Source organism: Spathaspora passalidarum, assembly GCF_000223485.1.
Source record: "Spathaspora passalidarum NRRL Y-27907 unplaced genomic scaffold SPAPAscaffold_1, whole genome shotgun sequence".
Taxonomy (NCBI): Eukaryota; Fungi; Ascomycota; class Pichiomycetes; order Serinales; family Debaryomycetaceae; genus Spathaspora; species Spathaspora passalidarum.
In genome coordinates, this window is record NW_006767425.1 from 643,525 (window position 1) to 669,541 (window position 26,017).

A 26,017-nucleotide genomic window follows, 5' to 3' on the forward strand; every position below is an offset into this window, starting at 1 on the left:
AGAGTCTGCTATTAGCGCAAACTTGGTTTTCAGGTAAAATCGCATTTACTCCACTCAAAATTGCGACATGAAAAAAATTAGCACTACCACTAAACCGGTAAAATTGAATACTACACTCAATGACAATTAGAGAAAAGTTACGGTTTGGTTGGTTGACACTAACCTGGTCCTTGAGGGTTGGATGTGCCGTTCATTTAGTTCATGATTATACTTATGAATTCACCGAAACCAGAGGAGAATCAATGTTGCCAACATTACAAAACTACTTTGATTATGCTCATGCTTTAAAGAAATATAAATTAGGCCGAGGCATTGAAATGGGAGATTGTATAGTTGCTATGAAACCAACAGATCCTGATCACAGAGTGTGTAAACGAGTGACTGGAATGCCAGGGGATTTGATTTTAATCGATCCTTCATCTTCATCCCCATTAACTAACACACCAGCAGAAATAGTCCAACATGATGGGTTTAATAAATATATACGAATACCCGAGGGTCATGTATGGTGTACTGGAGATAATTTAAGTCATTCGTTAGACTCCAGGTCATATTCCGCATTACCTATGGGATTGATAATTGGTAAGATTGTTGGTGCTAATCATTTGGATAAAGGAATACGAGGATATCTTGATTTCAGGCGAATTAAAAACACATTTATAGACGAAGAGTAGAATAATACTCTAACGCGTATTTATTAGGCTAGATATCTATTTATTTCTCCAAAGTACGGTTAATAGCCAAGTATCTTAAAACACGTACTCCGAAATATACACCGGAAATAGCCAAAAAAAGCCATAGAACAAAGTAGTGAATATGGATTGACCTAAGTAGTAACGAACAAAGTTCAATTCAAATCCAATAATTGTAGCTAAGAAACTAACATTGTATAATAATTGACCGCTGGTGATTCTCTTGAAAGATCTGGCAAATTCGGCCCCGGTAAACAGGGTCCAATAACCTAACAAGACGAGGAAGATAAATCCGGCAACGGCACTGAATGCAATTGGGAATACTTGATTGACAGTCTTTTCTTCTGCTCTAAATTGATGATGAATTTCCGGTTGAATACCAATTCTAGGGGTTGAAACAAATGAACTGGTTTCTTTAAAGTCAGAGCTTGGTAATATTTCAACTAATTTAGAATGTGTATTTTCAACACCTTGTGATCCAGCAACTATGATGCTTAAAATTAATTTGTCCTTTGATTTTAAAACTTCAGGTAATTTAGCAGCGTTGATTGTTGTTTTAATTGATTTGTCTGAAATAGTTGGAACGTAATGAGTAACTATGCTTGGAGTAGCTGCATCAGCTAATGATAAAACTATTTGTTCCGGTTTTGTTGAAAATGCATCACTTTTCAATTCAATGAGAATAGAATCCTTTGGTGATTCAATAGGTAATTGCTTGATTTCATCATTAGCACTATCAAATTGAACTAGATTGGTATTAATTTTAATGGTACCTTTCAAGGTGGTCAATGCCAAAGCCAGGACCAACAAATTGAGGATAGCGATAACAATTGAATACTTCATTCTGATATGCAATTGAATAGTGGTTATGAAGTACAATCTAGTCTCAACTGGTGCTGTTTTTTTTCAAAGTTTGACGTGGTCGGTAGAAACTCAGAACGAGAATTGGCGGAACAAAAAAATCTGCCAAAGTACACACCCTTTTGGACTGGGAGAGCAAGAAAAGAATCATGCTAGTATCAACCCTTCTAAATTAGTGCCGTCTTCAGCAGTTAAAATAGTAGATACTAAAAAGAAAGTAGCAATGAATATCTGTAAAATGACAAATGTTGGAATTAAAATTAGACCTGAACGGTGTCAGTAAATCATTAGTGGTTGTATTGGTTGCAAATAAAAGGTATAACTTACAGATGAGGATAAATATCAAAAGAAACATGATTCCTATTAAGCACATGGTGATTGATGATATTGCAAACATATCTGCAATGGTTAGTGAGTTAGAACTCTGGTGGGTTGTTAGAAACTATTAGTAGGTAAATAAATTTTGTTTCCAAAACTAAATGTTTTTCTTTTACCGCCAATTTATTTCATCCACTTTATAAGTGTGTTACAATATTGTTAAAGTATCAAAAACACCTTAGTAATTCCAATTTTCAATAGAACTTGCCAGTGTTTTTAAGGTTGTTTATTCTGGTGTATACTTATTTGCAACACAACAAAAAAAAAAACTAACAAAGATCAACGCTGAAGGCAATAGAAAATACTGCGAAGCAAAAAAAATCTAAAGTTCACATTTGCTGCCTTTTTCTTTTACAACCAAGACAACCATGCAATTTCTAACTGCTAAAACTATACTTTATGCAAGAGTGATTTTCCTCTTGGCTATTGCCTTTTATCTCGTCAAGGATCCAGAATTCTTATCAACATCAGGATTTGTGGTATTATTAGGACAAGCAATGCAAGTTCCAATTTTACATCTTGATAAAACTAGTCCTGTTTTAGGTATTGCATCAATAGCATTTGGGTCATTAGCCGTAGGCGATGTCATTCCATTACTTGCTGAAAATACTGTTTATTTTGAATCAGTTGTTCCTATCAGAGTAGCTGGTTATTTTATTTTAGCTGGTTATGTCTATATTGTTCCAACTTCAATTTTCAGTAATAGTTTAGTTGTTACATTTGCATTTTTTGAAATTTGGTTAAATTTCTTAATCTATAACAATTTAAGAGATGAAAAGTACTATAACATGAAATCATTTGTTGAAGAAAACGCTGAAGCTATTCAAAGAGCTCAAGGTGAACAAGTTAGAGTTGTTGAATTGGATGACTGAGCTATTTAACTATTGACAAAATTCTGTATGGACCAATCCAAACATTCATCAATTTCATTAAAATCATTAAAATTGATTTGAAGCACGTTTGTTCCGTTAATTTTATTTTCAAAATCAGATTCATTTTCAAATCTAATAATTGTTAAGTTTATAATAAGATTAACAAAAATTTCATTAGTGGTTAATTCCAACTTAATTTTCAATATATTAGATTTAGCATTTTTAACTAAAACATGGAATTCCGATACTGGTTTTTCAATAGATTTCTGGAAGGGGTTTTTTGATTTATTTTGTAGATTAACAAATTTTTGCAATTCCAATTTATAAGTTTTGTGTTTGGTTAGTATACGATTTAAGATATCATTCATATTCTTCAAGTTTAATTCATGTCTCATGTTTCCAAGTAAAGGACGTAATATTAATGGATGTGAATTGAACTGTTTCCATTTAGTTAATGATGTGGGAATCTTTTGTTTTAATTTAAGATTGTATTTGTAATAGCAACAAAGCATAAGTTTGAGGTAGTTTAAAATCAATTGACATTTTGTATTGTTTATTGAAGAATAAGCATTAATGTTTTGGTAATAGTTGCTAAGTTCTTCTTCATTTAACTCATCATATACCACTGATTCAATTTCAATTATTTCTTTGTTTATTTCAATAATGATCTTGTTTGAAATAATGGAAACATTATAATTAATCAACATCTTACCTTCTCTGGTCAATTGATAGAATAAGTCTTCTTCAAACAAGAAAAATCTTGCTCGTTCAATGTCATTTATAATATTGGTCTTGCTTTTGGTAAAATCATACTGGAAAATCGATTGCCCTGTAAGCATATAATCACCGTCAATTTCACTCAAGATTCTAATTCTAACGTATTTATAAACTTTTTGAACAATTTTGTTTGAATAAGTTGCAATTGGATGAAATGAAATTTCCCCAGTTTGGTTATCCTTACGAAGTAAGGCCATTCCCTTATCATGAAAATTTGAACCTGAATCTCCATATCCATACATTACACCTATGGCTCTTGCATTATTCAATGGATCTCGTATTCTAAACAACACTTCATCATTTGCCAAGACCAAATTGATCATATTCCAGTATCGTCTTTCTTTTAAAACTTGCTCATTTAAATTCAAGCTTGATTGTCTAAATAAACTTGTTACTTTGTTAAGGGACTCTAATTTCCAACCTTGCCCTATTTTACTCGAATTTGTATCTCTCTTTGCTGATATTTCATTTGTGTCTGCCGTTGATAATCTGTCTGAATTTAAAGAACCAGGTTTGACAAATTTAGTCAAATGAGGAGACATTGTTGATTTTGCCAAGTTGGGTTTGACTGAAGCCATCAATAATGAAACAAAATCGAGCGATAAGGAAGTTTCATTAAGGGCACTGTTTATGTTTTTGGACAACTCGAGTTTATGTTTATTGAATGCTTCTTGAGGGTCTGTTTGTTCATCTTGATCAGTGCCCTCTGTTGACAATAGTTCTTCTTCCTCCTTGTCAATTCCTAAAGAAGATTTTTCAATCTCTTTCTTAAGAGAATCTTCAGTAACATTTATGAATGATTTTCTTTCTAGTAAGATTCTAGGTATAAGTTCTTCAAGATTAAGTTTGTCTCTGTATCGTGTTAGTATAAGACGAGTCCGTTGGCAAAAAGGATAAGGCAACATACTCATTTTGTATAAATGGATCTTTATTAACTTCGGTATATTGATCCAAGTTCAAATCTATATGAAATCCACCACCATTGGACATTGTATTGTCTATAATATTCTAGGAATAACTAGCTGTTAATTAGTGTTGCAAAGAGTTAGTTGGAACAACAATTCCATTTTTTTCACTCACTGGGAAAATCTTGTTCTCTACTCGCAAAATCTACTGAATAAAAAAAAAAAATTCTATATTAAAAACTAAAGACTACAAACACTAATCCATGAAATCATCTAAATCTCCTTCTTCAATGGCTTTTAATAATTCAATTTCTTCACTTGCTTCTACTTCTTTGGTAACATTTTGCTTGTCGTTATCATTAGGATATCTCATAGCCTTTACACTTTCATTATGTAATGATAAACAAAACTTAATTCTTTGATCAAATTCAGTTTGAGGTAATTTGGTCGAATAAACGTCAAGTAATTCGTTAGATTGCATGTATCCCTTTTGATGGTTAATAGTAGCTTCAATAACACCATCTCTGATTGCCTTGGAAACAATATATTCAGTCAGTTCTTCGGAGTCTAGATGCAACTTAATACAAATGTCCTTCAAGGAAATCTTGGAATATGATAATGAAATAATTCTAATACCAGTCTTGATAACATTTTGACGTAATCTTGAAACTAAAGTAAAGTTGTCATCATTTTTGAAGTTGGTTTCATATTTCTTCAACACTTCACCAAACAATTTTAAATCACCTAATCTCACTGCTCTGGTAACATTAAAATAAGGTTCAAAATTTTGATGTTCTTTGAATACCTTCAAAGCGGGAATGTCACCCATTAACAATTCAATCACAATACTTAATTTAGTGGCACTTTGAATAAAACCCTTAGCTAAATGTGTTTGAGGAGCCTTTCTTATAGCAGCAATAACACATTCATGGGCAGTTGAGTAATCCAATTGTATAGCATTGATTCTTGCTAAGTAATAGTAATATCTTGCCACAAGTGCATTACCGGCATTTTCTGGGAATTCAACTTTTTCAACCAAGTTAGAAGCTTGATTAATATCATGACATAACAAGTAATTTCTCAATAAAAGAGTAATTATCGATGCAGTGGTTTCAATATCGTGTCTTAAGGTTGCTGTTCTTAATCCATATAATAACTCAGGGCGAATTGTATATAAATCTCCTAATAATTCTTTGACTCGACAAACATAAAACCAAACTTTAGCTTGAATAAAATCTAAAGATCTTCTATTGAATGATTTCATTAACCCAATTACAATGTCACTTAATTCATTCAATTCAGACAACTTTTCCTTGTCCAAGAGATACACTTGAGCTAAAAGATGAACATATAATTCAACTTCAGGAACAATAGCTTGGCCATTTTCAGATTCAACATCCATAGATTCAGACTTTTCAACATTTCCAACAAATCTCAACAAATATTCCCTTGAAGGATGGTTAGCTGGATATAAGTTGGTTATAATAGTAGGTAATACCTTATCATTATTGGCTAATTTCCTTCTTAATGGGCCCAAATCCCTGAAAACTTTGGAAATATAACGGTTGTCAAATGAAGATGCAGCCTTACCCAATAAGCTAAAGGAAGATTCAATTTCATGGATTAAATCTTGGAATACAGATGCATTGACTTCTTCTTCTGTATCTTTCATAAGCACGTCTGCTTTGGTGTCGGCCATTGTATATATTGGTTGTTGGTGTGGGAGTTCAGAAGTATGCTGTTTGATTAAATTTTGTTTGTTCTTTCATTGAGATTTTCGGTGTTGTTGCCACCAAAATTTTTTTTGTTTGGGGAACGCATTTATGTCCATAGTGACAGGTAGATATTACTATTTTACACACTAAATAGTCTTCTTAGCATTCAGATATAGAATAACCTGTTATAACTGAAACTATACGATTCATTATGCGTATATCAAACACTTCTCAACTATGAAAATACCCTATATCCTGATTTTATATGCAACGCGCTACCAACTTCATACCTTGATACTGGTTCAATTGTAGTAGTTGGGATAGGTAATTGTATGTATTCACCATGAGGTTAACTACTTAATTTGGGTTGCTATTTTCTGCATCCTCAGTTATTATCGTGTAAAATCAAACTTGGCTTAGGGAGAACCCCCTTTGATTTCCGTGGGGGGGAATCATGGGCCAGGTTTTTTCTCGGTCTTTAAGCCAGGTTACTAAGCAGAAACCTCTAGTTTCATCACGCCACACCCAATTGTTTTCCACCTAGAACATACTTAAATTGGACCAATTCGTTTATAATTAAAGTACTTTTTTAATCAATTACTCATCCAACTACCAAAATGTCACTCAATTTAGCTCTTCCTGGTATCCCCAAGCCAGCTGAATTCATTCCAGTTTTCACTTTCAACTTAAAACTTGCCAGTGACCCAACCTCAATTTTCTCAGACCCTGCTTCTGACAAAGCTTTAAGCTTGGCTACTGTTTCCCTGGGTGAAGTTAAAACCGTTGCCAATTCATTGGGTTTGGAATTTGAAGTTGTTGATATTTCCGGTTGGGATGATTTAAGTCTTAAAATTTCAGCCCTGACCAACTCCTTAGACTGTAAATTATATGGTAAGACTCCTAGCGGTGCTGGTGTCTTCATTCATTATGGAGGTAAGGTGCAATTGACTGAATCTACAATCAACGTTGTTACTAAAAAAACTCAAGTTGCTTCGATTGAAGAAAGCTATGTTACTTGTAACCCAACTTTCCAATTAGACGAAGCCGTTGAGGACAAATACAAATGGGTTTTGAAGGAAAACTTCTTTGGAAGAGGTAGATTTGGTAGAGATGATGATGGTACTCTTTATGTTCAATACTATGTCTATGTCATTCGTTAAGCTCAACGTATATAGGTATATATTTTCTTTGGATATTTAACATCAATATATATATATATATGAATTAGATGTAATCAATGTTGTTATATAGTTTGAAAGCAAATAAAAACAAAGTATAAAATAAAAAAGTAATATGCTCAGGAGAAAAGACACACACGCAAACCATCATTACCTATTGATCAGCAATCTACAATTCTTGGCCGAACGAAATCAATCAGTATAAAAAAATAGAACCTGTAATTAAAAAAGAAGGGTAAATCTATGAATTTAACAACATGAATTAGATTGGTTTGAAGTTAACGACTCACCTCTCAAGTTTACATTGGATTTACCCTTGGCATTACCAGCATTTCCTGAGTTAGTGTTGCTTGTCATTTGAGCCTTGATTTGTCTAGCCATTGTGTAAAATGCTTGTTCAACATTAGTTGAAGAAAGTGCGGAGGTTTCCAAAAATGGAATATCTAAAGCATCGGCAAATTCCTTAGCAGCTGTATATTCAACAATCTTCTTATCTGATAAATCAGCTTTGTTACCCACTAATAATTTCATAACACCACCAGTGGCATAACGATCAATTTCTTGTAACCATTGCTTGACGTTATTGAAAGATTCTTGATCAGTGACATCGTAAACAATAATAATACCATGGGCACCACGGTAGTAAGAAGAAGTGATGGTTCTAAATCTTTCTTGGCCGGCGGTATCCCAAATTTGTAATTTAATTGTCTTTCCATCTAATTCAATAGTTCTAATCTTGAAATCAACACCAATGGTGGAAATATAGTCAGGTGTATATGTATCATCAGCAAATCTTAACAATAAACAAGATTTACCAACACCGGAATCACCAATCAATAATAATTTAAATAAATAGTCGTATTCGTTATTCATGGTTGTATTTAAATCAGGGGTGTACTAACACGTATATTTATATCAGGAAGGCAATTAAAACAACACTTTCAGGAAAAAAAAAAAACTGTTAGAAAAAAGTATGATCGATAGTTTGACAACTCCTCGGAAGTATTTTTTTTTCTGTAGTAATCAAACACAACTAAAAGAACAAGAATGAATCACGTATAAGTCTTTAGCTGTACAATTATTAATATTCCTTCTCTCTATAAGTTTGTATGAAGGAAGCTTTTAGTTAAATATAACTAGTGGAAATGTGGTGGAATTAGAAAGGGGAAAACATTTTTTTTTCTTTGTTGTCGTGTTGTTTGTATAGTGTCACAATCTGAGGCTTGAGTTTCAGTTTTGTATCTTTCGCACGACCTTCCCTATTTAAGTTGATAAGACGACCAAGGGTACCTGATATTAGCTAATTCTAAACGACTATATAAAACTATTAACAACAGTCCATTGCTTCACTTTTGTTTTGTTTTGTTTTGTATTCTTTAGTAATATTTTTACTCTATCTTTTCAGCATCATGTGCTGCTTGTCTTGTAGATTCTTTACCGCTGGCTTTCTTTATGGCAATTCTAATCATTTTCAGGAGCCAGAAGACATTAAGAGTGTCCAATGAGAAATTTAATGCCAATATTGACACTGGCAAAAAGGCTGGAACTAAATGCCATGTAGCAAGCATATCACATGCAAGCAAGTAAACAGCATAGAAACCCCAGACAATACGAACTAAAAAGAAACTGATTATCAAACATAACCCATTGATAATAATAGTTCGTTCATTAAATGTTCCTGCTGGTAATTTTGATGCAAACCAATTTAAATTGACAAACGGAGTACTCAATTCAAATGTTAAAAATGCACCAGCCCAAGGTTGGCAATATGGAAGTAATCCTGCACCCATAGCATATGCTGCAGCAAACCCGTGGAATAAAAATCCAAGCCCAAATAATCTATAGTATCTGGTACAAACATAAATGTCCCAAAGAAAATAACCCACAGTTACTGAACAAACCATACATCCAAATGGGGTAGTTCCCACTAATGAATTCACTGGATCTTGTTCTCTGTTTAGAAAATGTTCATTGTTGAAATGGGCCACTAGAAGAACGAAAGAAACAACACATTGAACCATTGAAGCGACATGAACATCAAAATTAACCTTGGTTCTCTTGGGCAATTTCGTATAAGTAGGACCCATAACTCGGGAGAAGATAGGTCCTGATAATTCTTGGACAATTAAGTAGAAAAGAAATGAGGCCAAAATTTCGTGCCAATGGGCTGCCAAATTGGATTGTGGGTTGGCTGGGAATGGTCTATATTTGGCAAAGGGATCTTCGGTAATATCAGTAGGAAAGTATTTAGTAATAAATGACATTTCAATTAAACTGTTTATGGAATAGGGTAAAAGAAAAGGGTCTATAATTATGAAAATCTATACGATAAATTAAAAAATCTGTGGGGATTATTAATGCATGTACAAAAAAAGGTCGTCGTATTTCAATGTGTCAAAACATAGATTGTAGTCGAAAACAGGCGTTGTGTAGATTTTTTTTTTTCTGAGGGCGTTGAGGAGAAGAAAGATACTCAAATCGGATATAAAAAAATACTTTAGGCCGATCGGATTCACGCAAAAAAAAAAAAAGTTTTGGGGTTGTATCTTCCAACATAAAATGTTGGGAAAGCTAGCAAATTCACGCGTGGTGAGATATTTGATTATGTAATATATGTTAAAGATGACTTACAAGAGGTGCTAATTAGTTTGCTCGTTTACAATATTCAATGCGGCTGTGCACTCGTTTGCTCTTGTGTTTTGTAGGCTGTTCAACCCTACGACTCTTGGCTAAAAAGTAACTTCCTATTATGGTAAACGAATTGTACGAAAATCTGGTCATTCTATTTTATCATTCAAAGTTATGAGCACCAACACGCCAGTGAAGTCAAAAGTTTGTCTATTAAATCTAGTAAATTTAAACTACAACAATACTCAATTTGTGCCATGATAAAATATACTCGGTTCTAATAACAGAACTCACGTAACATTTAATCGTCTTTTAGTATACTTGTTAGTGTGATAATCTTTCGTCAAATTACCAAATAACAGTATACGATATGTTGTGTAAACAACAAGCTGCAGAAGTCTAAACTTGACTCTTAGGACTACATTGTTTTTTTTTCCGCACCGTTTTTGTACTGCGAAAAAAAAATTTTTCACCCTAATTGACTCACTGAAAATTAGAGAATTACCTCAATTCTGTGACAATTTATATTAATAGGTAGGTTGGTTTTTAAAATAAAAAAATAAAGGTCGTACCCGGATTCGAACCGGGGTTGTTCGGATCAAAACCGAAAGTGATAACCACTACACTATACAACCAGATTACATTTTTTTGTTCTATAATGACAGGTAGCTAGACGTATTATATACACAGGAATACAGGAACAGATTATCTAAACCGAGGCTCGATTCTAGATGCTTGAGCAATTGTAGATTGACTAAAGAAAAGAGATATGAAACTATAAAAACACAAAGTGAACACTTTCACTTTAAATAGTTTGCAAATGTCACTATTGTGACATTAACCAAACTTATTCAACACGCGTCACTCTTGACACGCTGTGCAGTACTTGCAACATGGTCACGTGGCAAGTGTGACTGCTTAGCTGTAATCATATTTCTAATCGCACTAGTGCGATTATGGAACATTTTTTGTTCTATATCAGAGCTTCTCTGATGAGAAACAAAATAGAGTCAATGATATGACTCTAAGTTGGTTTAATAAGTGGGATTGTTTTACATTAGTTAACGTTATGGTTTGAATTGTTGGATTGTTTTAGTTATCTCTCGACTTACAGAAGAGAGTACATTACGCCGTATGCATCATTGTTCATAATGAAATGTATTGATTTAGAGCTTTGGAATATGACGTGCTGGCGTGTGACTGAAGGACGACACGGAGACTGAAGTATTCTGTCTTGTACGGATACGTGGTCTTATTGGTTTAAGGGGCTAAGTATCCCTAGTTTCAAGGATTGACAGGATTCTCTATAAGAATACGGAAATCCGCAGAAACTTATTTTCTAGGTTTGTATATCTTTTTCTTTAGTCAAGTTTTATTTTGGTTTAGGATTGAACCAATTGATATTGTTATTTGTTAAGTACTTGGCTCATAGTTAACCTGATATCCCCCACAGGCTCAGAGTATAAAACATTTTTAAACATTTTACTACGCCTCCCGCTTATGTTGCTAGTACACTAGGGAAATGCATTCCACTTCAATACCATGCTTCTACAGTCTATTACTTTCTTTTTCAAGACAATATACCATCAAGGAAGGGCATATATATATTTGTGTAGTTACCGAGGCCCGTTCTGCGAAGTAACTAATTAATTATTATTGTAAAAAAGGTATTAAAAAAATAGTATTGAGTAGTAAAAGAATGACAGCAAACGCAATTAACAACTATTAGCTTTCAGAAAAAAATCGTAAACCGATTCCTAAACCATCATACAATTAGACCTGACAATCGAGGAATAAGTAAAACCTTTGATCTCATTGTACCAGGAGCTAATGTTGAGGGAGGGGTAGATATTATGAAACTAAACTCTTAACAAAGAGTTTTCAGAGATTTGCAACAAACTACGAAATTAAATCTTGCATTTGATTTCTCTTTCAAGTCTGATAGATAGCCATGTACTCCAGGACCGTAAGAATTTTTCTAGGTTCAAGTGCAACGAAGTTACAGCCAGATCCCATAATGAAATACATGAAGCTAACACCAAAGGGGTAAACCAGATCTTCCTAACTAGCAACAAGGTTTGATTGTGAAGGAGAATAAGAGGATAAGTTTATCGAAAGTTATATTTTAACGTTCGATCCATCGTAGTCGTTATTTTACCTTGAATAATTCACTATTTTTTTCACTTTTTTTTCTCAATAAAAATTGCAAAATTTCAGCAAAAGTTTACTCAATAAATGGACCAATTTCTTTTCTTTTCTATTCTATTTGATACTCCCAGGATCTAAAAAACCATTAACAAGAACTACAATACCAAAATACAGTACAGATGGCCCTTTTTCATTAAATAGATGGTAGCACATTGGAAAATTGATAATATTTAAAATCCTTCAATTTAAAAAATAAAAATTCATCAAAGTGCCTGCGTAGCGTAATGGTTAACGCGTTTGACTTCTAATCAAAAGATTCCGGGTTCGACTCCCGGCGTGGGTTCTCTTTGCGGTTTTAGCTCAGTTGGGAGAGCGTCAGACTGAAGAGATTCAGTCACAGTTTAATCTGAAGGTCCTGTGTTCGATCCACAGAAATCGCATTGTTTTTTTGGTTTAGATGTGCTTCTATCTGTTTTAGATAGGTTATGCACATCTGCATAATTTTTTTTTTTTTTGTTTTGATTTTATTTCTTCGTGCATTTTTTCTGGTGTTATCGAATGATCCTAGTGCAATTGAATGATCCCACCAACTGACGACTGTAGAGGAGTGGAATGACATTTGGGCTGAGTTCAACTGGTCTAAACTGCGGATGATGATGCTAATATAGTTTCACAGGAAAGAATGACAACTTCTAATTGTAGAACAATCAAATGTAAACTTTTCTTGTAAATCTTTAAAAGTGCGGCTGTCAGTTTAGGACAAAAATCAGATCAGAAAAAAAAAATAGAGATTTCTAAAACATACATTTTACATTGCCATCAACTTTTACTATAAGCCAATGGGGACGCCATTTAGAATTCCGTTTGCATATCAGCACGCTGAGAATGCTAATGTGAACTTGACAAAATTGGTTTTGACAAATGAGCTTGATTCAGTCAGGATAGTTGTGGGTTTAGATGAAACTAAAGGTATAGAATCAATTAAAAAAGTACACACCAATACTTTAGAACCTATCAATGAACTCACCAGCTATATTGAAAACCCTGATAGTGAAGAGAAAAATGAATTTCCTTTATTAGTGAGGATAGACCCAACATTTAACAGATTAAAATTGAATGTAACCATAAGACCAACAACCGATTTTAGCAACAGGTCCTTGATAATTGTTAAATCCACTGGCAATTCAGATATAGAAAAGTTGAAACCTCAATTATATGATGACTCATCATTCGAAAATGCAGTTGAAATTTCCAAACTAGAGTATAAAAAGCTACCAATTGAATTTAATGACCACAGCTTTCAAAGACTAATTATTAATGATGTGTTTGATAAATCAATTGTTAATGATTCAAAATTAACCATATCCCTTTGGGAGCACGATCCAGAATCTAATGATTACAATTACCTTTTAAACTTCAGTGTGTGGATAGATACCTACACCAAAGAACAGACAGTAGAAAACAGAAGCATATCAAGTAATGGCACAACACTGGAAGAGAAACTTCAAGAATCAAGGCTCTTTAACCTAGGTGACTTCAGAAGGGAGTTTAATTTAAATATTGAGGACGGACCAGAGTTTAGAAAGGCACTAAGTGACTATGAAAGTCGAATTCCCAAAGCAAAAAAGGTTTATGCTAGTCTTATTGAAGATTTTAAAGCATTGGAGCAATCTCTAAGACGGCTAAGTTTGACAAAATTAAGGATCATGGAAGGTATAAATTCATTGCTTGATTTACATTCAAAATCATTGCTTCAAGAATTCGGCTTTAAACGGGATTTTGACAAGACATTCAAGTCAATGTTTGAGCCTTTTGAAAAGAATTTGAAATTCTTCCTTACTGAAGTATGTAGCCATTCATTGCTTTTGAAAATTGCCCATAATTTGTCGTCTGATTTATTAGATCTAGGTTTGTCTGGGGTCGGTGGAGCATCTTCAAATTCCCAGAGTTCAACTTCAGTCGAATTATTGCAAAGAAGGAAACAATTCGAAAATGATTCTAAAGAATACTACAGTTGGCTTAATAAGTATTTGTCAAATGAAAAGGAAAGACCAGAACTGAAATTGTTAGCAAAAAGGAAAGCTTTTGAAATTTCAAAATTCGACTATTTGAATCATCTTAATAAAATAACCAATAATCAATATATAAATGGACTATGGGAAGACCTTTTCAAGTTTATGAATGTGAAATATGATGAGCATAATTGCAAATTTCTTGATTTTAACTCGTACAGGGACAAGAAGTTGAGCCAGCAATTGATTGGAGAGAATTACCAACTTTATATTCATGCTCTATTAAGGTTTAATAGTGAAAAATACCAATTTAGACAAAAAATAGAAGCTTGCCAGACAAATGAAGAGTTGACAAATCTTATAAGGTTTAACAGACTAAGCCATCATTCGATGAACAAGTCAACCTCAATGGCTGCCACCAGTAGTGCTATCACAGGAACCAATGACTTTATTATAACTCCAGAAAATATTGATTTGATTTTCTCAGATAGTCAGCCACCAATTGAGCTGATAGCTAGTGAATCAGAAATGTCAGGAATTTTATTTGCTCTTGGTGGACAAGGTAAACAAGGCTGGCATAAAGAATGGGTGGTATTAAACAAGGGTCAACTTAAAGAATATGCAGATTGGAGAAAAGGTAAAACTCCAATAAACAAGCCAATTGAAGTTGTATTATCAAGTGTTAAACCGGTCACTTACGATAAAAGACAGTTTTGTTTTGAGATTATTACTTCCCGAGGAGCGAAACATGTATTCCAAGCTATTAATGATAACGAGAGAGATAAATGGGTAAAAGCCTTATATAATGCCGGACAAGTTGTCAATACCCAAAGATTGAAAAAAAGATTTGGAAACAATAGTAATGGGCATGCTGGAAAGTCCTCACTGGACAAGAAAAAATTGGGAAAGCTTATCACTAACTTTGTTGAAAAACCAGAAAATATTGGAAGGTACATTGCTGATCTCGTTGAGAAACCAATAATACCAGGACAATCAAAAGATAGATCTGTATCTCCAGTTTCAATAATATCGAAAGCACCTACAGTTTTAGAAAAGGATTACTTAACCTTAGTGAAATCTATTCCTGAAAGCGATAATAATATATGTCTTGATTGTGGATCAACTGAACTGGTAGAATGGGTTTCTATTAATACTTTATCATGTTTCTGTGTTCAATGTGCTTCTTGTCACCGGAATATCGGATCTCATATCACCAGGATTAGATCATTGAAATTGGATAAATTTGACAATGAGGCTGAATTATTATTGAAATATATAAATAATAGACACGTGAATTCATTCTTGGAGGAAAATATGAATCCTAGTGAAAAGATAAACAGCAATGTAACAAATGAGGCTCGTTTGGATTTTATCCGGAAAAAGTATCAGGTGAAGAAATACAAGTCTGTCATACCAGATATAAACAATCAGTTAATTAAAGCTATTCAAAAAATCAATATCCCCGATGTTTTGAAATATATACTATGCGGAGGAGATATCAATATCAACATTCAAATAAATATTCCCAACAGAACCGACTATCTTGTTATTTCACTTTTTGAATATTCTTTACGGAAGTTTATTGAAATTGAGGATGATTTGATGCTAACATCTGAACCTAAGAAGCTATTTATAATTTCTGAGCTATTAATATTGAATGGATGTAAGATTGATTCAATTAGTGGAGTGAATTCTGATTTGGGATTAACGGAAGATGCTACGAAATACTGGAAATTACGTTCAGTGAAGTTGGGTGGAGGATTTCTAACCCCTTAATAATTAGTCTATAGCCTTTAGTACGCTTACCTTTGATTGCCGCAAAAACAACAGCTGTATTTTCGCAACAAAACAAAAATAATAAAAAAAAAAACTAAATATTTTCTCTCGTTGCCACAAACTCTTATCTTTGAATTGGTTGTTTGATAAACTACTTTTTTTTTCATTTCTAGTTAGGTTGACTCATTTTCATAACCTTGCAGTCAGTTAGGAACCAGCTGCAAGGAAAAAGATATAGAAAACAAGCGGCACAGCGAGTAAGATTCTTTGTGAAGGTTTTGCCATGAGTTTGGTACAAACAAAACATATGGGTGCAGCAAATAAATACTATTTCGAGAAATGCATTGGAAAAGGGAACTTTGGGGATGTATATCGTGCTAAAAGCATCAGTTCTGGGAAAACAGTAGCTGTCAAAGTTGTTTGTCTTGATGATTCCAGCGATGAAATGAATCAAGTCATTCAAGAGATTCATTTTTTGTCAAAGTTGAGAAACAAGTTCATTACCCAATACATTGAAAGTTATTTACATGGTTACAATATGTTTATTGTTATGGAATACTGTGGAGGTGGTTCATGCTCTGATTTATTGAGATGTCATAAGCATTTGGATGAAGGTGTTGTTAGTTATATCATCAAAGGCGTCCTTTCTGGTTTAAGTTATTTGCATGCAGAACACAAGGTTCACCGTGATATCAAACTGGCAAATATATTGTTGACTGAAGATGCCCAGGTTAAGTTAGCTGATTTTGGGGTAAGTGGTGAAATTACAATGACTAGGTTGAAAAAGAACACGTTTGTGGGAACTCCATTTTGGATGGCGCCGGAAGTAATAGCTAGATCGAAGACGAAAGGAGAAAGTGGATATAACGAAAAAGCAGATATTTGGTCAACTGGTATTACAACTATTGAATTGGTTACTGGATATCCTCCATTATCTCAGTATGATCCTTTGAAAGTTCTATTTGAAATCCCGAAAAAGAGACCACCTATACTTCAAGGGTGTAGCTACAGCGCTAACATAAAGGATTTTGTCAAGTATTGCTTGTTGAAAGATCCCCTGAAGAGACCAAGTTCCAATACATTGTTGCACCATCATTTCATTACCCGTGGATCAAACGTGCGGGAAAAATTGATTGAATTAATCAATGCAAAAAACGTCCGTATGGAACTGAAGGTGAAAAAGCCTCGACATAAGATATCACCGGCAAATGAACATAATAGTGCATTACTGACGCCAATAGTTTGGACATTTGAAACAAACAGAAATTTGCACTCATTTTTAAATATTGACTTAGCCATGGAACAAGATGAACTGCAAGGTCCAACCAAACACATATGTCAAGTGGAAGAGAAAGAAGAGGACAAGTTCAAAGAAGAAACCGAAATGCTGCATGAACTTGTGCCAACCGCACCTCGGTCTCCGGTGGGAAGATTCGCTAAAGATAAAGCGTGTATGTTGTTTTATTGTTTGGAGCGGGTATATCATCGGGGAAAAAATGAATTTACAAAGCTGGCGGTTGCAGAGTTAATGAAGAGCATTCAACAGCATGAGCAAGAACAACCGGGATTATGTCATACGATTGTGGAGGAATTTGAGCGTTTGCTCACAACTGCAAATAATAAACCATAGACACTGCCATATTATGTATAGCTTTTTAAATAAATGATCTGATATCTGTCAACACCATCGCGCCGGAAACATTACCCGAATGGCCCGATTGCATGTCGCAACCTAAAAATAAACTGCAGATGCAAAAAAAAAAAACAGTGAAATTGTCAGAAAGCGCGTTCCACACAATTCAAATTTCGTGTCTCTGCCAGGAGTTGTTGTGCGGCAATTAAAAACTACTATAGTTTCGTAAACACTTGATATACACCCTTCTTTCGTTAAATTTATTGTACTTTCTACCTGTTTACATGTTGATTTAGACATTACTACATCTACAGAACCTGATTGAATCCTTCCGTATCCCAAATTTACACCAGCAAAGAACTCATTCATAAACAGTATTGATGTCTAACAACGACAATTCAAATCCAAAGTCAATTATGCATCCAGAAACCCCGCGTGCTTCCAGAAATGGAGCTATGTCCAATCTGAACCGAACATCAACCCCCACATTCACTTTTGGGCTCAGTTTCCTGCCTTCATTCAGCTTCAACTCACCAGTTTCAGTCATATCTCCCAGCAAAATGATTAATATTTCCAATAATCTCAATAGAGCATTTACCAAGCGTCAATTTGATTCAACCAAAGAAACTCCCAATACCAAAACAAGAAATCGATTCTTGGACTCGCTTACAAAAGCCAAATCACAACTGCCTCTTGGGATCAAGTTGGAAAATGAACATATGGACATGAGTAGCCAATCGGGTGATGAACTATGGACTACTCTTGATCACAATGAATCTCATGCAAATATCACAGACATGACAACAATCACTAATGACAATGAAAGTAAATCCACCAACCACACTCAAAACTTCCTAACTCCACAGAAGCTCATTATACCTAATGATAAAACTATCAAGAAGGAAATTACTTCAAGTAATTTAAAACCATCATTACTCTCCAGCAAGGAACTCGAAACAAATCGCTCAGACTTGGAGTTATCTCTGCCTGAAGTTTCTATAACACGTGTCAATAAGCGAAGGAAACTTGAAACTTATATTGGCGATTCTCCAAACAATTCCGTTGCCTCACAGATTGAAACAATGGACTCACCAATTATCCATAGAACACCGGTAAATTCAGCAAGAAAAGAGGTAATTAGCGCAGCCTCGGCTGTTTTGGCATCAAACGTCCAATCTGAAGACAAGGTATGGTATCCAGAATTAGATGACGTACTAATCAAGTCCTTCCAAAAGTATCGTGAGTTTAGAGAAAACCAAACTGGTTCTAATTCTAGTACAGTATTGAAAAGTACATCCCAAAACAAAGTATTGTCACGAATGATACTTAATAAGACTGGTATATTAAGAACATCAAAACAAATCTCGTCACGCTTATTCAGATTGTCAAAGTCCAACAGATTGGACAAGAGGAAGAAGGGAAATGCATCTTCAACTAATTTAAGTACTTTAGATGAAATTGAAGATCTTATCCTGACTCCATTGGATCAATTGATGGCTTCTTCTAAAGAAAGCGGGGTTATCAATGAACAAGAGTTGAATGCATTATTGTCCTCTTCTCCTCCGGATGATAACCTGGAAGAGAATGTTTTATACCTGTTATCTTTAAATGAAATTAGTTTATCTTACAAGAGTAAATTCAATCTGTTGGAAGATCATATTTTTGCAAAATTCAATTCGACTTCAAGAAACAAGAAATCCACCCAAACAATCGAGTCTTTGCGAACCAGATATAATTTAGACTTGAAAGTTCTTGGTAAACTTCATGAACAAAATCTTCCGGTATGGCTCTTGGAACACGATGTTAATGTAACCAGTTGCCGACTGCAACTATGCACATCCACACCCATGTCAGCGTCGTCAGATAGTCATGTGCAGCATCCTATGAATCTAATGAATGGCCTGTTCGAGTCCCTTATGAAAGTTAGTGCCTCGAGTTCTGAATCTAATAAATCATTCTTAAGTTGGAACATTTGCAGCAACGTTTACAAGGGAAATTCAGGTGATTGCAAATTATTGGAAGCCGCAGATATAATTAATGGATACTATGACGAATCAACAAAGTCATACTTATTGCAAATTCCATTTATGCGAAGCTTTCTTTCCGGTTATATCAGTTACCTTGTTAATGGTGCTTCCATGATTACTCCCGAGGACGACAATTTGACGATAATCCAAATGATATACAGTCATCATGGACAAAATTCAGGCAAATTTGACCCTGAAAATTCAACCATTAGAGGATATATTATCCACCAATTAGAGATGGGAAGTGCCGATACCAAATCTGTTTTAACTGAAATTAGTCTTTCGGATGAAATCGACATGTCTGAGAGTTTGAACAATTCTAGCCAGACTCAAATCCAAGCGGAAGATGATAATGAAACTGTGTTTGTGGGGTCTTCGCCATTGAAAGGTTCGTCACCTAGTACTTCACAAGATTTTGAAACTCCACAAAGACCATTACATATTGATATCAACCGAGCTAATATTGATTCTGTTATAAACCCAGGTCCTAAATCCGCTCCGATAATCTACACCATGCCCACATTCAGAAAAGATTTATTGGTTCAAGGAGCACCACAGGGCCACAATCTTCAGCAAAATTTAGCTGCTATCAATGAGAATCCAAATCAACCACAGATGTTGCACTCGGTTTCAATGCAGAATATTCCTCAATACAAGAACCAGGACATGCCAATAATGCCTACAAATTTTAACCAAGGAGTGACTTCTTATTCAGCATCGAACACACCATACATGAATGCACAACCTACTTTTGGAAACCAAAGTACGACAGCGATTTCACAATGGGATTCCGATCGTTATATATCTCAAGAGCTGTATTCCAGACCAAACTCAAATGGTCCGCAAGATGCATATTTGCTCAAACAAGGACAATTTAACATGCCACCATCCCAGGCTTCAAATCAATTTCTTCTGCAAAATATGCAACCTATGCAACAGACGCATATTTCCAACGGATTTAATCAGTTTCCCGAACAGTATGATTTTGGTGTGAACCAAGGATTAGGCCCCCCAAACCCCCAGCAAATGACACAAATTCCAAACAGCTACCTCAATAACAATGGGTCAAGCCGGTTCAATATGGGTGTAAACAAGTCATTTGGAGTTCATACAAATAGCAACAGCGTGCACGTTGATCGTCACCTGCATCCGAACAAAGAAAACGTCAAACCAATAGAAATCAAGTTTGGTCCTATTCTAGAGTATGATCCTTCCAAAGATGCCAAAAAAATCCAACAATCCCAGAGAGTGTCAAAGCAACCCATTGGAACAAGTACATTTTCTATAAACACTCCTGTTAGCATCTACAAACCAAACAAGCAGTAGACTTTAGCTTCTTGTATATTCCACAAACATTTCTGTGTATTAGCATATTTCTTTTTAGTTCTTCTTTTTCGATCAATATAAGGTGTTTTATATAAGCATTTGCTTTATTGTTATGTAAGTTGCAAAAAGCTTCTACATCCCATATACAGGAAAACGTTAAAGCCAAATTCACCCCACCGAAAAAAAACAAAGCGGCCCCTGGATGTTACGGAAAGATACGATACAATAGCAAATACTAACCAATGGCAGCGGAAACCCCTACAAAACCGCAACGGTCATTAAGAATATCAGAAGTTATGAATAGCACTTCTAGAGCACAGCAACGAAGTAATAGCTCCTCCAGTAGAGAGCAGCACTCTGCTAGATCGCCTTCATCAGATGACACTGCGCAACAGCCGGTCTTGACTCGGCAGTTCAAGTTGATTTCGGTCAATTTCAAAGAGGCCGCATTAGATAGTCCCAGTTTCCGTGCCAGTGTCAATCATTTAGATATACAAGTTGATAATATCGAGAAATGGCTAATTGCAATCTCGAGTTCCGTTAAGAAGATCCCTCGTTATGTTAATGACCTCCAATCGTTTTGCAATTCCTTTTTGGAGCATTTAACCCCTACCTTTTTACAAGAAGGGTTGATCGATCAAGAATATACGGTACCAGCTCTTCATACAACCTTGGCTGGACTCAAGAAGATATGGGGGTTAAGTTTTCAAGCACTTAATGTGAATTTGCATGCATTGGAAGAAATCGATTCATTCATATATAGCGAAGTGCCTCGATATAAAGAACTACGAAAGAAATTTGACGAGAAACAAGCGAAATATGACAAGTATTTGAGTGTTTATGTGTCAATACCAAAGGCAAAAGAAACACCTATGGTGATGGATGATGCCAGGGAACTCTTTTTGGTGAGAAAGGAATATATCCACGTTTCTTTGGATTTAATCATTCAATTGCAAAATTTGGGTAATAAATTGAATAAATTGTTTGTCAATATGAATGCTGAGTTGTTCAGAAGCAAATGGAATGTATTTTCTCCTTTGAATCTGGATAGTACATTTCGAGACCAGTGGGAAAAGGTTCAGAAGATCCAACACTGGAACGATTCTTATGCTACCGCTGTGGATAAGTTAACACCCGATATGTTGTCTGCCCGAGAACAGGTGGAAGAAGGGTGTCATATCCAATTCCAGCCTTCTCTTAATGCAGATGATTACAGGACCTTCTCAATTAACGCCAAGTCCTTAGATGATATTGATGAACAAGGAATAGAGAAGCACGGGTATTTGTTTATGAAAACATGGACGGAAAAATCTTCAAAACCTATCTGGGTAAGGCGGTGGGCATTCATCAAAGGTGGTATATTTGGATTGTTGGTTCTAAGTCCTTCACATACATTTGTCCAGGAGACTGATAAATTGGGTGTTTTGTTATGTAATGTGAGGTATAATCCCAATGAAGATAGAAGGTTCTGTTTTGAGGTTAGAACAAGTGATATTACCTTAGTATTCCAAGCAGAATCCCTTATTGAGTTGAAGTCTTGGATAAAAGTCTTTCAGAATGAAAAGAATAGGGTTTTGGGTACTGATGAAGAAGAAGGGTTAGTTAAAATTGCTTCCGGAAGGTATCCTCCCATAATTTTAGAACTTGCTTCAACTCTTAGCACAGTTATGGATCGAGAATTTACCAGCACAAGAATAGTCAATGCCGAGGGCCAAATCATTACTTCCAGTACATTATCAAACCACATTGAAAAAAACGAAAAGTACTTTCAAAAGTATATCTATTTTCAAATTCCAAGAATACGTCCACCGTTCATAACTGATACCACAAAATCATCCATTATTGCATACAGTCTTGCTTCAGTGACCTCGGTACCGACTGCATTGACTGCCAACATTTGGGGATCAGTTAACTGGGGGATTTATTACTTGCATGATTTAGTGCAGGACGGTCCCCCAATTTCAACTTACGGAATTGAACCTGATCACGAAATGATTGAATATCAAGAGGACAATCTTGGGAATGGGATTTATCATCCAAGTTACTACCCTAAAGAACTTGTCAGTTTAGATATTCAGATGAGATCGTTGTTTGAATCAGCAATTGAGCCAGGAGAATATTGTATCCTTTCTTTCAGTTGCATTTGGTCTCCTAACTCAATGCAGGAGTTGGGAGGAAGATGTTTTATTACAACCCACCGGATGTACTTTTACATGCAGGCCCTGGGATTCATTGCATTGTTTAAAGGATTTGTAGGACTGCTTGTCTCGGTAGATTATACTTCACAAAAGCAGTATGATCTTTTGAAGATTTATAATGTGAATGGAATTATTAAAATGAAGTTGTTCTTGGATGATGGGAAGCTCATCAAGAAAAAATTGGTTTATATAATCAATAACGTTGCCAGCGACAAACCAAAACCTCTTAGAGAAGTTCTTGCGGAATTAGCGGAGATTGAGGTCAAGGTGCGTAAAGAGAAGGAAGAGCAGACACAATTGAAAGAAATCAACCAGTTATCCAAGGGATTGCCCAGTAGTGAGAAGAGATTGATTCTTGGAGATGCGTCTTCACTTGTTCCTGCCATTGAAGGAAAGCAAAGCGTACACAAGGTTGATTTTAGTGATGAATATGATCTTGTTGGGGACCTGACCTTTGATCTACCACCAAAGGCAATTTTTCATGCGTTACTTGGTGATAATTCCGTTATTTTCACCGACGAAACGGTTTTCACAGTAAAGGAGTATTATATCAAGAAGCCATGGAGAACATCGTCTCGTGGCACCTTGTATCGAAAACTCAATGTTCCAGCAAAATATGGGACAAATCTCGGAGAAGTTCACATTCGACAAGAGATTGACAATATGGAAGATAATTCATATTATACATTCACCTATGCCCGGTCAAAGTTTACATTCTTCTATGGACCTAGATTCTCCGCCATCTATAAAATAGTTATTGTTGGCATTGCCGGGAAACGTTCACGAGTTATGTTCTATTGTAAAGCAGTGTTTGATCGTTCTACATTCTACAATTGGATGCTCAAGAGATTCTGTGTGCGAGTAGATATGAGCCAAATTAAAAGGATTCAGAAACGTCTTAAACAAGCTGAAAAGGAAGTTGGAAAACATGGTATGATTGTTAAATCTATTTACTTGTATGGAAAGTTGAGTCATACCGATGAACCCGAGGAAGAATTGCCTGATGGATTGGTGAAGTTTGGATTCGGTTTTGTTGCCCGATTTATGCTCATTAGAATGACTAATAAAGCTGTGACAACTACTTATAATACCATTATGCAAATATTGAGATTATTGATAATATTTTTGAAATCGGTTAGAATGAATCAATTTTTGCTTTTTATTATATTTGGTTCAACCTTGCTTAATTTGTACTTGTTTGGAAAAACTACCACTAGTTATTGGACTGCTAAAAGGGCAAATCAGCTTGCGCGTGAATATGTTACGAAAGATCCAATCGTATTGCAGCGTTCTGTATACCTTAAAGATATCCAAGAGCACGTTAATAATAGAAACATCAGTTTTGGAAATCCTAAGGTATTTGGGCTATTCAAGAATATCTCATTTGTGCACAGCTTTAATTATGAGCCCCATTGGACTGATGATTACTTTGATGACAATACCAGAGATGTCGCCAAACAATTACGATTATCATTTCAAGAGATTGGTGTTAAGAGACACGAGTTATTGGTCAAATTGAACATTTTAAATGATATGGAAAGGGAAATCGCCCAAGCGGAATGGAACAACTGGTTGATGAGCGAGGTACAGCGGTGTGATTACTTGAAGGAGAATATCTTGGATCTGCTAAAAATTGATGAGAATGTGGTTAAAGGAATTGAAACGGTCATGGGATTCTGTGAAGAGTGTAGAGAAGCCTTAGCGGGATTAATATAAGCAAATGATCTCAGTGGGTTCTTTCCAATAAAGTTTACTTCTATTTGTTTCTATATCGATACCAATAATAGTCTTATATATATAGATCTAATTAATACCCCTTTTCAGCTAGATTATTTGCAATTTCTAAATATAGCAAAATTGGATTAAATGGTGGATCTTGATTGAACATGATTTTTGTAAAAGTATCACGGGCATTATTAGTCCAATTAATCAAGTCCAAATGATCTACCTCATCGAAGGTGCCCATATACTCTCCCCATTTGGAACTATCAACACTGACCAACCCGTCATTATCAACCAATTTTTGATATTTTGATTCATTGCTATGCTTGGACTGAATTTTGAATTTGGTAATTAGCCAAGTCAAGCCAAAGAAGTTATACCAACGAGGATTGAATCGAGCACCATAGGAAAAGTACGCTACTTCGGGGTCATCCACCACTATTTTGTTGAATGTTGCCATATTGGTCGTAGTCATGTCGAAAATCGATCTGGGGACTAGTTGAGAAAGCACCGGTCTATTTCCCACAAGATCCACTATGAAATCAGCGCATTCGGACCCGTGATGTGGTGTGGAGATCGTAGTCAATGATGATACTTTGTAATGACTTTTGTCGTTCTGCAATTTTGAAATCAAATAGCGGCTGTCCAAGCCACCCATTGAATGGCTTATCAAATTCAATGTGACAGGGCTATTTGTCGACTGTTTCCTTTGAATTATTTTACATTGCCTATTTAGAAAATGGTCGAGATTCGCTGCTCGACTTCTAATATCACTGAATGCCGGTACGCGTGCAATCAAGACCTCGGCTCCGATGTTCTCAAGCGCATATTGAATGCCCCGCCAATAGTCGAACTCGAGTATTCCCTTAGTGGCAACATTTTCCAACTCTTTCTTTGCACCAGTGGGCAAGTTTCTTATACCAGGAATTAAGGTCAATTTGTCAAATCCGGAGAAGCCGTGACATAGCACAATCGGGTTCTTGGGTGCCAAATAGTGACTTAGTGGAACTTGCTTCAAGAATTGATCTTGTGTTTCTTTTACAGTATTCTTCAAGCGAGATCCTATAGCGAATCTTCTCACGCTCATATATCTCAATTGAAGTCTATTCATGTCTATACGTATCTATAATGAACATATGGTTCACTTTGTTTGCTGTTTCAGTGTAAAG

The 26,017-nt window shown here is 35.2% G+C and overlaps 13 protein-coding genes across 13 annotated transcripts; 7 read left to right on the forward strand and 6 right to left on the reverse strand. All coding sequences in view use genetic code 12, as the record gives it.

Moving 5' to 3' along the window:
* Positions 1-119: 119 nt before the first annotated feature.
* Positions 120-674, forward strand: IMP1 (endopeptidase catalytic subunit; the record flags this gene model as incomplete). The annotated part of the gene is made up of 1 exon (XM_007372269.1): positions 120-674. The coding sequence occupies one exon, from the start codon at positions 120-122 to the stop codon at positions 672-674; it is 555 nt and encodes a 184-aa protein (XP_007372331.1).
* Positions 675-749: 75 nt separating this feature from the next.
* Positions 750-1,535, reverse strand: SPAPADRAFT_58049 (dolichyl-diphosphooligosaccharide-protein glycotransferase; the record flags this gene model as incomplete). The annotated part of the gene is made up of 1 exon (XM_007372270.1): positions 750-1,535. One exon carries the CDS (start codon positions 1,533-1,535, stop codon positions 750-752), a length of 786 nt encoding a protein of 261 aa, XP_007372332.1.
* A 727-nt stretch (positions 1,536-2,262) lies between these two features.
* On the reverse strand, positions 2,263-4,570 carry MED17 (Med17p; the record flags this gene model as incomplete). The annotated part of the gene is made up of 2 exons (XM_007372271.1): positions 2,263-4,432; positions 4,488-4,570. 2 exons carry the CDS (start codon positions 4,568-4,570, stop codon positions 2,809-2,811), a joined length of 1,707 nt encoding a protein of 568 aa, XP_007372333.1.
* On the forward strand, positions 2,300-2,803 carry SPAPADRAFT_131630 (uncharacterized protein; the record flags this gene model as incomplete). The annotated part of the gene is made up of 1 exon (XM_007372272.1): positions 2,300-2,803. One exon carries the CDS (start codon positions 2,300-2,302, stop codon positions 2,801-2,803), a length of 504 nt encoding a protein of 167 aa, XP_007372334.1.
* Positions 4,571-4,703: 133 nt separating the features above from the next.
* RPN3 (proteasome regulatory particle lid subunit) lies at positions 4,704-6,223 on the reverse strand (the record flags this gene model as incomplete). The annotated part of the gene is made up of 1 exon (XM_007372273.1): positions 4,704-6,223. One exon carries the CDS (start codon positions 6,182-6,184, stop codon positions 4,742-4,744), a length of 1,443 nt encoding a protein of 480 aa, XP_007372335.1.
* A 594-nt stretch (positions 6,224-6,817) lies between these two features.
* On the forward strand, positions 6,818-7,360 carry SPAPADRAFT_53310 (uncharacterized protein; the record flags this gene model as incomplete). The annotated part of the gene is made up of 1 exon (XM_007372274.1): positions 6,818-7,360. The coding sequence occupies one exon, from the start codon at positions 6,818-6,820 to the stop codon at positions 7,358-7,360; it is 543 nt and encodes a 180-aa protein (XP_007372336.1).
* A 267-nt stretch (positions 7,361-7,627) lies between these two features.
* Positions 7,628-8,251, reverse strand: YPT1 (Rab family GTPase; the record flags this gene model as incomplete). The annotated part of the gene is made up of 1 exon (XM_007372275.1): positions 7,628-8,251. The coding sequence occupies one exon, from the start codon at positions 8,249-8,251 to the stop codon at positions 7,628-7,630; it is 624 nt and encodes a 207-aa protein (XP_007372337.1).
* Positions 8,252-8,766: 515 nt separating this feature from the next.
* On the reverse strand, positions 8,767-9,642 carry SPAPADRAFT_132553 (uncharacterized protein; the record flags this gene model as incomplete). Its single annotated transcript, XM_007372276.1, has 1 exon — positions 8,767-9,642. The coding sequence occupies one exon, from the start codon at positions 9,640-9,642 to the stop codon at positions 8,767-8,769; it is 876 nt and encodes a 291-aa protein (XP_007372338.1).
* Positions 9,643-12,993: 3,351 nt separating this feature from the next.
* AGE1 (Age1p) lies at positions 12,994-15,942 on the forward strand (the record flags this gene model as incomplete). The annotated part of the gene is made up of 1 exon (XM_007372277.1): positions 12,994-15,942. One exon carries the CDS (start codon positions 12,994-12,996, stop codon positions 15,940-15,942), a length of 2,949 nt encoding a protein of 982 aa, XP_007372339.1.
* A 307-nt stretch (positions 15,943-16,249) lies between these two features.
* On the forward strand, positions 16,250-17,572 carry SPAPADRAFT_131119 (putative serine/threonine protein kinase; the record flags this gene model as incomplete). Its single annotated transcript, XM_007372278.1, has 1 exon — positions 16,250-17,572. One exon carries the CDS (start codon positions 16,250-16,252, stop codon positions 17,570-17,572), a length of 1,323 nt encoding a protein of 440 aa, XP_007372340.1.
* A 239-nt stretch (positions 17,573-17,811) lies between these two features.
* SPAPADRAFT_64140 (uncharacterized protein) lies at positions 17,812-21,024 on the forward strand (the record flags this gene model as incomplete). The annotated part of the gene is made up of 1 exon (XM_007372279.1): positions 17,812-21,024. One exon carries the CDS (start codon positions 17,956-17,958, stop codon positions 20,926-20,928), a length of 2,973 nt encoding a protein of 990 aa, XP_007372341.1.
* A 200-nt stretch (positions 21,025-21,224) lies between these two features.
* SPAPADRAFT_145586 (uncharacterized protein) lies at positions 21,225-25,543 on the forward strand (the record flags this gene model as incomplete). The annotated part of the gene is made up of 2 exons (XM_007372280.1): positions 21,225-23,393; positions 23,442-25,543. The coding sequence occupies 2 exons, from the start codon at positions 21,225-21,227 to the stop codon at positions 24,840-24,842; spliced, it is 3,570 nt and encodes a 1,189-aa protein (XP_007372342.1).
* SPAPADRAFT_145590 (triglyceride lipase) lies at positions 23,730-26,013 on the reverse strand (the record flags this gene model as incomplete). The annotated part of the gene is made up of 1 exon (XM_007372281.1): positions 23,730-26,013. One exon carries the CDS (start codon positions 25,957-25,959, stop codon positions 24,934-24,936), a length of 1,026 nt encoding a protein of 341 aa, XP_007372343.1.
* Between the last annotated feature and the right edge of the window lie 4 nt (positions 26,014-26,017).